Raw genomic sequence first — 12,809 nt, 5'->3', positions numbered from 1 at the left:
GTTTTTGCTTACTTATTGCTCACAACAGCCTACACACATAGCTTGGTCCTGCATGGATAAAGGATTTGCAGCAATTAAAAAGTATTTTCGCTTAACGAGTTTAAAAAATAGTTAAGCTAGGATATGACCGGCTTTATACGTAGAATGCAGGTAAAGCAGCTTACGTTATGTTAGTTAAATAACGTTACGCGATGTTATGCCATGCTACGTTATGTTCTGTTATTTACAACTGCAACATATAGGTAAACACTCTATATTCTGTATTGTATGAGAAGCAAACGATATTTATGAGCGCAGTCTTTGAATCCCTCCTTTTAATCAGACAACTTCTATTTTATGGCAATCTTTATCTTTGACTCGGCAAACATAAATTATGTCTGAAAATGAACCCAGCTGTATGAAAAATGGCTATTAAAATAGCCAGACTTGACAGCTGCTAAGCTATATTTATTAGATGCTTTATATGTGTTTGATAACGATTTTCGATATTAAATGACAAAAGAACTAGAGTAGGAGCTTTAAAGTAATTGAGCTTGGCTACACTTGGATACAAAATGGTGGATTTATTTTACGTTAAAAGTTTCTCGCGTCGGTTTTCAGATTTCAACATTGCATTGCGTGCGTTGGCAAATGGAAAAGGTTATAAATGTAGATAGATAACAGCCTCAACCTAACCTAATCCAATCTACCGCACAGACTCTTGGCATATACTATATATATTTAATGCATTTTATATAGTCAAAGCAAAATGGCATTGCACGTATTTTATTCTATTTGGCTACAGCTCAGACCGGAATTTGTCTACTTAAAGTCTTCTATTTGCAATCCTTGATTGCCGTTGCCAATCGCTGGATTTAAACGGATATTGCCACGGCAATCACCTGCACCACGCACTCAGCGCCGTCGTTGTGCGCCTTGTGTGGCAGCTGAACGTTACCTCAAAAGGCAGCTTTAGCTGCCACGGGGCACTTGAAGGGCGTACGCCCAATTGCTGTTAGAAGAGGCTTCCTTTAGGTGGCTGTCGCCCAAAATGTTTGCTAAGCAGCTTGCGGCAAGCGCAAGACAAAGCTGCAAATGCTGTTGCAGTTGCAGCAAAAACAGCTGCTGCTGTTGCGGGCACGCAACGCATCCATTGCTCACTTCAGTGCATACACTCGTGCATATATTTTTGTGTGTACACACTGCAAAAAATTTGATTTTAACTGAAAACTATTCCAAAACTGATTTTACATAATTGGTGTGAAAGAGCAAACTAATTCGTGCCAGAGCTTCTAGCCCATTTTTAACGGAACTGCCTTTAGCCCGGAAATTTCATAATTTATTTATAATTATCCGAACCCCAAGCAGGAGCTTACTTAGAAGAATTAAAGAATCAAAAAAAAAAAAAAAACATTGGTTGGGTAAATTATTTGTTGTTGAGTTATTTAAAATATATTTATACTGCAAAACCTCTGCTAACGGACATTGATATCAGACCTTCACCCCTTTTAAGCGGACAGAGAATTCGTCCCATTTTGATTCAGGCCATACCCGACTCGTTCACTACTTTATTTGTTGCTCTTAAATTGCGCTTAAGCTAAAATTAAAATTTTAAAAGATAAACTTGAGAAACCTTTTATATTCTACCCAGAGTCAAACTAGAAATTCGCCAGAGAAATCTATATCTTACAGTCATAGAGCTTAGAAGACCAAATCTGTAGCTAGAACTCCCTATGAGCACCTCTGAATATTTGTATCGATATAAACCAGTTTTATATAGCCGACTGTAATATTTTACTTTTGGCCTTAGAACGAAGAATAATATCGAATTGCGAGTGCAAGAATGTTAATGCAAAATTAGTTGTTAATTTGATGCGCCCAAGTCTAAAATTTAATTATAAAAATGTTTTCAATTTACCATTTTACAACCGGGTGTTTTTTTTTTTTCGCTGTGTATGAAACTTAGAACGCTCCAAAAAGCAGCACTTGCGTTGTCTCGTGCTGCCCCCATTCTCGCTTGCGCTCTAGCTCTCTCTCCCCCTCACTCCATCTCTATTTTTTCTATATTCTCTGCTTCTTTACATTTGCTCTAAAGCGAATTTTTGAAATTTTTTGCCTCGCTGCATTTGCCGTAATGAAAATGCTTTTTATGATGGAACATTCACATGCTCAGCAAGTGGCGCTAACGGGGATGTGGGCGGTGTAGAAGGAAGGGCGTGGTCACAATAAAGAACTGTTGTAGCAGTAAACTCAATTAGGCGCAACAAAAATCCGGCAAATGTGAAGCTGAAACAGCGGCTGGGCGCGACTTAAAGTTTCGGCAAAGTCATTAATGCGGCACGCCCTGTCCCTGCCCTTGCCCCTGTCATACCCCCGACCCAAAAACTTCTCCATCTTATCAGCCTATGCGACGCCACTTAATTTCATTATAAAACTTGAGCCGAACTTCAAGTAAAGAACGAAATGGGCGTGGCTTTGGCATCAAAGCAACAAACTGCGTGCCAAAGAGTTAACAAGAGGTTGGCAGCGCAGCCAGCCAACAGTTTTTGGCTGCCTTTGTATACCCTGTAGCCATAAAAAAATGCGTAAGAGAGGGTATAATTAAACAAATATATAAATAAGTAAAGACGTATAGCTTTTCTATTTAGGATGATTTATGACTGTCTGTATAAAAAATGCTTTACATTTGGATACAAGTTTGGTTTATTATACAAGCCTAACTGTGATTTGATATATCACATATTTTATAAAAACAATAAATATTGATTTCGCCATCATTAAGCATAATTCGGAGATAATAACAATTAGTTTCAGCAAATTTATGATGTGTGCATCATCGATAGGCCTATCCCTGTTTTTCAATAAAAAACTCAATTTTCGTCAAATCGAGAAATATCGATATTGTTCAGGAAATGTAGGCACAGCCCGTTTTTTTTTTTATTTTTCTTTTTTTTTTGTCAAATGTCTGTTGCGCAACTGATACGAGAGTATTCCCTAGTCGGCGACTCTCAACGTTTTCTTGTCCCCCCTGAAATTCCTGCTGCTGCTGCTGCTCTTGTTGATTTGATTACATGGGCAACATTTGCTCTAATTATGCACGCGCATGTAAACACAGCTCCAAATGCAATTACACAGCCGCCACACACATACACATGTGTATTACACACACACAAGCTAGATTAGAGAGCACACAGTGCGTATACGTAATTTAGCATACGTCCATAGCTCGCCCTTTTTTGGCGTGCCCTTTATATGTTTATATGAGTGTGTGTGTGTGTGTGTGCGAGTCCTGGCAAAACTTTACCGGCCAAAATGTTGACCACTTTAAAACTTTGCCCTGTTGTTGTTTTGTGGAACCTTTTGCTGCGCGGCAGCGCCCATATATGGGTTTAATAGAGTTGTATATCAGGGTGATAAACAACTGAAAATTGTATTACCAAAATAAAAGAAAAAATAATTATAAAAAATAAAAAAAAGAACTTTATTTGACTATGTGAAAAAGTCTATGCAGCTAACTATGTCTGACATTTATTAAGTCCTTGACCTTTTCACTGTATATATTTTACGATTCTCTTGTGAGACTCGAGTATTTTTTTCGTTTTTTTATTTTTTAATAAATTGGCTTCATCTCATTCTAATGCCCGCCGGGCAACGGAATGAAAATGGATGAGTGCACATTTTTTTATATTACTTCATGCATAATAATAGACATAAATCAGAATTTCACAACGCATTAGCAACTGGGTATATTAGCAAAGACGCATATAAGAGGATGCTTAAGGTTGTTTGGCTCTTATTATCTAGATTTTAAAATAAGCTGTTGTGACCAACAATATACAGAATTTCGTGATTCGGTTAAAGTTTTGAACCAGCGACTTGTTTGGTCCACACAACGGGTTCTTAACATGCTTGAACGCAGGTTCAAACCTTGGTTCGTTCAATTTTTCCAACATAATATTTTATTGTATTATATGTCGTAAGTGATTTACTATAGTTCCACGGATTGGAGTGAAATTTCCGTTTAGAAGCTTTCAGAAAAGATAAAAACAGGTGAAGCTATTTAAATTTTGAACAGAAGCGGCTGAAACACGCATATCCAACTTATTTTTAACCTTAAGACTAACCAGTTCCAAAAAATAAGTTCAAACATAAGCCCGAATCGAATCGTGTCGAATCATTTATGATAGAACTAGTCCCAAACAAGCCATGAACCGAAATCTTGGTTTGTGGATGCGGAAAATACGACTCAAGCTGAACCCAAAAGGCAGCGAGTTGGTTCAAACTGTGAACCAGTGACCCCCTTTTTTGGTGGCAGTCCTAGTTTCAGGCAGGTTCGCAGAGCATAGATAAGTCGCTTGCTAAGCCTAGCCCAAGACCCAACACCCACCACAAATACTCTTCCGTTTTTCGTCTATGGACTGTCTTTCCATTATCAAATGAACATATATAAACTTTTATGTCGCATTATTCTTAAAGTATTTTACGGTAATTTAAGGAACTTGTTAACTTTGTTTCTTTATAACGCAAGAAGGTGCCAAGTGCTCGTTATTGTCGTTGTTGTTGTTGGGTAATGTACGGGTTACGGCTGCGAGTCAATTATGTAGATCCGCTTTGAGTTATGCACGGCCGTGTGGCACGAATGGTGGCCAGGGGGGTTGGCTTTGGACGCCACACGTTTAGCCAGCTGAAAAGGCAAAGTAAATGAGCAGCCTACCAAAAACAGGCGCCGACAACCTGACGACGACCTGATGCCTGATAGGCTGCCTAACTTCCTGGCCTTTGCGAGCTGCCGCCTGCTGTGCCCCGCCGAGTTGACCGTTTTGGCTAGTTTCCCGCCATAAAAAGGATTATTTAAAAAATCAAAATGGTGCACAGTTTTCTCTTTGATTAAACTTGCAGATGGTATTCAGATTTTGTAATGAATAAAGTAGCTTGTTTCAGCGAGTGCTTAGCCTAGCTACGACCTAGTTTTTTTGGCAGCTAAAAGTTGGCACAGCTGCCGCCACATAACAGCTTGTCTAAGTGAGCCCTGAGTGTGTGGAGGGTTAGGGAGGGGACTCTATTCGATCCTGACTTATTGAGCGTAATGGGAGACTGCGCTTAACGCACTTGAACCCTTTGCCACGCCCGCACCCAAATAATATGGCCATAAACAAAAGCCGCCCAAGCTTAAGCTGGGCTCTTAGGTATTTCTCTTAACAATACCATTTATTTATTATGTGTTGGGTGTGCTGTTTGTTGTGTGTGCTGACAGTGTGTGTGTGTGTGTGTGTGTGTGTGTTTTGCAGCAGTTATTTGGCATTTTTTGTTTCCGCTGCTGCTGTGACAAGGACGAACATAAATTGCTAACAGGACAAAAAATGCGACTGTAACTTTATGCAGTGCCAAGAGTGAGGGCGGGGTGAAGGGCATGCAGCACAAGAGCTTGCAATAGAGCTGCCGCCGCACTGGGGCGCCACTTAAAGCCGTGCAGATGCTTCGAGCCAGCGGGTGGCCGTCAAAGTTTTTTTCGTTTTATACCCTGAATACGGTATACTGGACTTGTGGAAATGTATGTGACAGGCATAAGAAGACAACTACGAGCCCGTTAAGTATATATTATCACCATCAACAGCCCAGTCGAACGGAAGATTTAGAGATCTGTATGTTTAAATGTAGAACTAGCCCAAGCAAAATCGATATTTACATCTTTTTAGGACCCTATCTCAGAGATTTTAGGAGCCAGAATAGAGAATGAGAAAGAGTGTAAATTCTAGAATATTTCACTATTTGAATATAGTTTCCTTTTACGAAGAAAGCTAGAATAGGGGGATTTCCAAGTCGGGCACTCCCAACTAGTGTAGAAACACTCGCCTTTTCTATTTTTGTTGGTTTTTTGTGATGTACGCAATCATCAATAATGCGCACAATTCGTGTTCGCTTCTCAGGGAGCTGGCTGCCAACTTTTGATACGGCCAACATATATAAAGGGCTCTGTATGCTTACACACAAGCTCATCTGTGTATCTGCAGGATATGCAGGACTTTATTTTAAGCGCCCTGAGAATGTCGGCTGCCTTTGCAAAATGTCATTGTTTTTGCAAGTAAAATTGAAGGAGGCTGAGAGCGTAGAGCCAAAACTATAAGGGTTTGTTGTAGGAGATACGCGATGAGCAACTCAAAATAGCAAAAATGAGATCTAATGTATCTTAATTTATAGATAGTTAGATCTTAATATATCGATATTTATCGATTGCGAGCACAGCTACCGAAGGAAAATAGATCAAGTTGTCTTACGTATTCTGTACTATACGCGACATTTGTTGTCTCTCGCTGATGAAACCTACGATACATGCCAAGAAAGTATCGACTGAAAATCGATTATTATCGATTTTGGTCAATCTGAGAGTAGATCTACGTTCAGTGCTGAATTCATACAGACAAACTGACAAAAAAGAATATTTGAACTCAATGATTCCTGATTAGGATTACATATACTTATAATCGATTGGAAATGCTTCCTTTTGCTCATGTCAAACATATGGACAAGTTTAATGTAACAAATTTTAATGTAAGTAAATAGTGTAAACAATTGCAGGCAGGCCAATAAGTATATGTGTTGGCAGTGGGCGTTTTAGGCGTGGCAGCAGCATTTCACAGCACTCTTAGCTGACACTTGGCAGGCAGCGCTGCTGACGTCGACAGCTGCAGCGACAGCGGCAGTAGCAGCAGCAGCAGCATCGAATGCCAGAAATTCAATCATACGTCAAGTTGAGCAATTTGTGAAAGGGGTGACAGCATTCAACTGGGAAAGCGTCGAGGGGCGTGTAAGGGTGGGGCCAGAAGGCCTCGTGGCGCTGACAGCTTTGCGCATTTGCTATGCATACAAACGTGCAGCATGGGCGTGGCATATGGGCGTAAGGGGCGAATGCAAGAAAAATCATTTTGCTGCTAACAATCAAATGTAATTCTCAGCTGACAGAACCGCATGCCTCACTCTCCCCAGCCTACCCACGCACGCAGCAGCATCATGCAAATGTAACGGAAATGAAATTCCAACAGCGCCGAGTGGTAGAAAAGGGAAGGGGGATATATTCTCTCTACTTACTACTCACTGCCCCCAAAGTAATTGCGTTTGCTTGCTGCTGCCTCAGTTGCCTTCAATAAATAATTGCATTAACTTATTATTTCACTCGCATTCACGCTCCCCTCTCTCTCTCTCTCTCTTTCTCTTTCTCTTTCCCTTTGCAGGGCCCAGCAGCAGAACGCCGGCGGCAGCGGCGTGGCCAGCTGCGTTGGGGGCAGCGGCCAACAATCACGCAGCGGCAGCCGTAAATTGCCGCCGCCATTGTTACGATCGCGCACCCTGCCCGCCATCATTGTGCCAGGACTTCCGGTTGTCTCGCTGCACACGGATAAACAAACATTTCATTTGGGTGCGTAACGTTTTATAACAATATATACATATATTTACATATCACACACACACACACACACACACATGTATCTACTAGTAAACAGCGGCCAACTGGCAACAATATTTCTCATTTTATGTGCGATTAAAAATTTTTATGCAATTAGCAGCACATTTCGCTCTTCCATTTTGTTAAATTAGGCACGAGCTATGCTTGTGTTCAAATAATATCTGCATTTTTACAAACAAATATATGTTATTTCTTGGTAGCACAACATTTCCTAATTGCTTGCAATTATTTACATTTTAAGCCCTAAATCAGAGACTTGAAATAAGAAATTATTCCCAAGCTAAGATATATCCCCCAATTAGATTCTAACAACATTTTTATTTGACTTGAGTATAACTTACTTTGATTATGGCATCTATAATTGGATGCCAACTGCATCGCATAGTCACATGCAGCATTGCAAAGCTTTAATTATGGCATTAAAGCAGTAAAGCAAGCCCCAATTGGCTACAAGTGAGGACTTTGCGTATGAGCTGATAATGTTTTGGCACACAAGCAGGTTGCAGAAACATATTAGAGCCAGGAACTTTGTTAATTTCGTTCAAAGTCAACAGACACAAAATCACGAGATAGATTAAATGCCAAGTTTGGTCAAGATGCACTAAAACTGTTCCATTCGAGAAACTGCTTTTTGACCGATCCTTTCTATGTGAACTATATGATAAAGTCAAATTATATGTTATAAATTTTAGTTATCTTGAAAAGAAAAATGATTTCAAGTCATAATTACAAAAAGTATTTGTTCAATCGGATGAGAGAATCTAAATAAGTTTGAAAGTCAACTTTAGGAATTTTTCTGATTTCCTGTTTTGACGAAAATGTTTGCAAAGAAGTTTCCAGGTAAATCTAATAAAGAGCGCTTCCAATTTCCATAACTGCTTCGAAACTAAACAGGAATTATGCTTATTATCAGTTAAGTCCTGCTACGAACCTTAGATTCTCTGTTCATTTTATTTATAGTTTCTTTTTTTAATATTAATATTTATTGGCTGTACGGTGAAACAATCAACAATGTCAAATCCTGTTTTAATTTACATAAAATGTGTTTTATCTGTAAGCTTCGGTATGTTTCCATAAAAAGCACTGGGAATCATTAACTTTCACATCAACTGCCTGTGTTTCTCATGCTTTGCGAATGTGCGGATGCGATGCGGATGTGCGAATATCAGACATGCCGAACGACCGCACGGATTGTGAATATTTTGTAAATAAACAACCAGCATTTTGCTGGCACCTGTACAGGTCAAATCAAACAAAAAAGATAAATAAGAGACTGGGTTCGGGCTAGATATACGAGAGTTAGGGTTATGGAGCACGTGTGGCTGTCATCTAAAACTGAATGACGGGATTTTATTTATGGATACGTTATGCACGTATGACATAAAAAATAATACACAAAAAAACATACAGATACATACCACTCGCTACAATAAATTTGCCATAAATATAATATTTGCTGCGCTGAAAAGTATGCTATAGATTTTGCTGATTCAAGCGTTGAGTGCTTACTTAGGCATGTGGGCGTGACCCGAGCCATTCAACCTCAAGATGGCTAGCTGCAAGCTGCTCTGGCATGGGAGGCTAACTTTTAGGAGCGTGCCCGGGTCTGGGCATAATGTGCTGTCATGTGTGCGCAAATTAATTAAAACATTTCGACAAGTTTTCGGCTTCAATTTAAATTGAATAAATTTTGAAAGCGTAACTGAAATGCAGCACAAAGACACACACTCGTACACACACAGATACCTTTTATATATTTCATAAAGTCAGAAATAATATTTGTTATATCCAACATTTTTGCCCACAGACTGCAAAAGCCGCAGCGGCAGCGCCAGTGGCCATCGCTGGTCTCTGCTTACACGGGGCGCGGTTGGCGCTGGCAGCAGCAGCAGCAGCCACAACAACAACAACACCAATTTGACCAACAACAACAACAACACACTCATGGTGAAATCATTGAATTTGCCAAAGGATGATTGCACGCTGATTTACCGTCGCAAATCGTCGGGCAGCTCGCCGCACGCACATGCCGCACACGCAGCGATGCAACAGCATGTGGCACAGCAACATTTGCATCTGTATCAGCAACATGTTGCCGATAGTTCAATGTATCAGCTGTCGGATGATTTCGAGTGCCATGCGGATGGTTCGCTTCTGCTCAGGTAGGCCTAAATCAGAGTCGTGTCTTATGCACTGAGAGAAATAGTTATGGCTGCTTATACAGTGGAGCCTTGTCTTAACGAACCTCATAGATCTTGGCTGAGGGAAATTGTTGTTATAAAAATAGATAAAGTAAAATTAAATAAACCATCATCAACCACCGCTGTATCAAGCTTTATGTAAATTATAAAAATTTTAATTTCGGAAAAAATTAAAAAAGAAAAAAACAGTAGAAAATCAAAATTTTTTTATTATTTCATAATTATTATTATTATTACGATTATTATTATTACTAGTGGTATTATTATTATTACTTTTAATATTTTTATTATTATTGGTATTATTTTTCATTATTATTGCTACAATTCTTATCAGTAGTATTATTAGCAAAAGCTGTAATTATTTTTACAGTCATTAGAGACTTATTAAGTACAAAGAAAAAAGCACATATTCGAAGAATATTCAGTTAAAAATGAAGTTTTTAGCAAACCTCAAAAGTAAATTGTTTGAGTAAATATAAAATTTAAAGAAATTAATTAATAACTAACTTATTTTATGGCACTTGCCCGAATAGTTTTTGCTCTCCGAATTGTTTTCCTATGTGCAGCCTACTCAACGATTTCTCTCAGTGTTTGCGTATACGTGACATATGGGCAACTATCTGCCTGTCTGTCTGCGCCCCTGTAGCCATATTATATAATCACTTGACTTTACAATTTGCCACAGAATACCCGCGCCGCATCCCGTGGCGCCGTCCCGCGGCTATTCACATCGACTGGGAGGCAAAAAACGTGCCACCGCATGCTCGGAGGCAACAACACCGCTGTCCAGGGAGCACCAGCATCCGCACCAGCAACTGCACGACTTTGCCATGGCGGAGAGCAGCGGCGGCTCGGGTGGCGGGCATACGACCTTCACGCGGCTGGCCAAATTGCTGCATCAATCAAGATCCAATCTGCTGCCTCCACCGCCGATGTTGCACGGCGACAATTTCTTTATGGAGGCGCCACAGGGCAATAGGAATACGGAGCTGGGCCTGGGCGAGGAGGCGCCGCGTCGTTTGTCCTGGGAAAGGTGCGTATGTAATTTATGTGGCACTTGCAACACGCTCGGGGCACACTCTCTATCTATGTATATAGCTGCTGGCCAGGTCTGTCAGCTTGTCAACTGGCTCCCCTTCGCTGCCAACGCCATGGCAATTAGTTAATTTCATTGCTGCCGCAAAGTTGATTCTTGCCACAGCCCCTAGCAGCCGTGGCAGCGATGGCAGCTGCGTTGCGTGCACCTTGCACGTGAGTCCACCTAATTGCCGGCCATGTGTGAGTACGTGAGATTTTCCGGCTTCCGATGACACAACCGCGCCACATACGAGTTCCAGCATTTATCTTCATTTGGTTGTTGCCCTGCCGCAAATGAAGACACATGCGGCCAGGAAACGCTATTCATGGCTGCCCCTTGACTTACCTCTTGCCCTCAAAACACGTGAGTTCCTCCCGCAATTGAACTTAACTAATTAGCTGCACTTCATGCTGCAGCTTAACAAGCTTATTACATGTTCCTCCCCAATGAGAAGACCAGACACAATTTCAAAATTCTATCAGAAGAAGTCTTACCAGTTAATTTACAGGAATTCATTAGAATGGATTGTTTTCAATCTATGCCCTGCTATGGATTTTAAGTGCTAAATGGCGTAATACTTTAGGAATTCCGAACAAACTTGTTGGGTTAATTTTCCAATCCTTGCGCTTGTTTTAAATTCTGCTTAAAATATTGTATGAGAAAATGGTATTTTTATTTGCTGGGAATATAAAATGATTATTTTTCTAGGAATCGCACTGACATCTATTATTCGACTTTGCCCTAACATGTTTTTCTTTCAAATTGTTAACTTTTCAACTCAATTTTATTTCTTGGGACAGTTTCAATTTGCCGTACTAACAAGAAATCTCATTTCCATTGTCTCAAATAATATTTGACAAATACTTATTAAAATGAATTTGATTCTCTCTTTAAACCCGATCTGACATTAATTTAACTTCAGCTTTTACGACCCTCATTTTTCATTGAAGGACAGTCGAATAATTAATAGGTGTGAAACAATGCATTTATAAATTGTGTTTAGTATTAAATTTAAAGCCGATTGCATGAAAAACAATTTAAAATAACATAAAACCATTTTCCTTTTAATTGAAAAATAAATATACAATAAATTTACAGCATATCAAATGCAAACCAATAATTAAACTTGCATGCAACATTTTTTCACTAAATTTCTTTCCTCGAGCATGGAATATTTAAAATTCCATGCAAGCGTTTTCCACTTAATTAAAACTAAATTTAAAGCCGATCGAACAAAAAACATTACGCCAAAATGCAACCATTCCATTTGCCACATCCATCCGTGCGAGTGAAACTACAAGCAACCATTTACTAAAACAAAAAAAATAAATAAATTATAAACGTTTTCCACAAGTTTTCCACTCTTGCTCGTGGAAAGCTCGTTTTATTCAGCTGCTAAAAAGTGCGTTGTGCTCGAGTCCAATAAACTTCATAAAAGTGCTTAAAGCTCTGCTCGTGTTGTTGGGCACTTTGACCTTTGGGATACTTTGGATCTCTTTTGAAGCATCCTTGAACCCATGAATTGGTTAGAGGATTACGACTTCTTCTGTTTAAAGGATTTGTTGAGCCCTTCACAAGTTAATCAAAAATCGCCTTTTGCTTCATTTCCTTCGCTGAATTATTCATGGTTTCTATTAAGGCCACGGCTACTTTCTTTGGTATTTGTTGTGTCGGTTTAGGAAACGTGCTTATCATATTTGTGCTGCTTCTCCTACCTCAAATATTAAGTGGGAGCTGGTCAAGTCATGCTAAGCGAAACTGAAGTCTGCCCGTTGCAATGACTGACAGTAGAGCAGCAGCAGTGTCAACACAACTTGGCTCTAAATTATATTTACCAACACGCCGCAGGAGTTGCACAATTGTTGGCAGCAAAATCCACTGTGAACTGCTCTCATTTATGGCCAGACTCCAAACCCAATTCAAAAGCAGACCCAAAGCAAATGCTGAAACTCTGATTGCAACGCAAAGTTAATTTGAGTTAGTTAGTTTTGTGGATTTTGTTCGCTGGAAAAGCACAAAGCGCCGTTTTATGAGTTTAAACTTTGATATTTAAAAACAACACTACATTTTGGCGCGGGCGACGTGTACG

At 39.7% G+C, this 12,809-nt stretch overlaps 1 protein-coding gene across 1 annotated transcript in view; it reads left to right on the top strand.

The window, feature by feature from the left end:
• Window positions 1-12,809, top strand: part of wake (wide awake) — a 68,112-nt gene that overhangs the window by 22,727 nt on the left and 32,576 nt on the right. The window contains exons 3-5 of the mRNA XM_032433532.2: window positions 7,209-7,393; window positions 9,249-9,603; window positions 10,328-10,675. Of these exons, the coding sequence (XP_032289423.1) occupies window positions 7,209-7,393; window positions 9,249-9,603; window positions 10,328-10,675 (888 nt within the window). The remainder of the gene's footprint in view (window positions 1-7,208; window positions 7,394-9,248; window positions 9,604-10,327; window positions 10,676-12,809) is intronic.

This window comes from Drosophila virilis, chromosome 2 (assembly GCF_030788295.1).
Source record: "Drosophila virilis strain 15010-1051.87 chromosome 2, Dvir_AGI_RSII-ME, whole genome shotgun sequence".
Classification (NCBI taxonomy): Eukaryota; Metazoa; Arthropoda; class Insecta; order Diptera; family Drosophilidae; genus Drosophila; species Drosophila virilis.
This window is presented reverse-complemented; position numbering and strand designations above follow the sequence as displayed.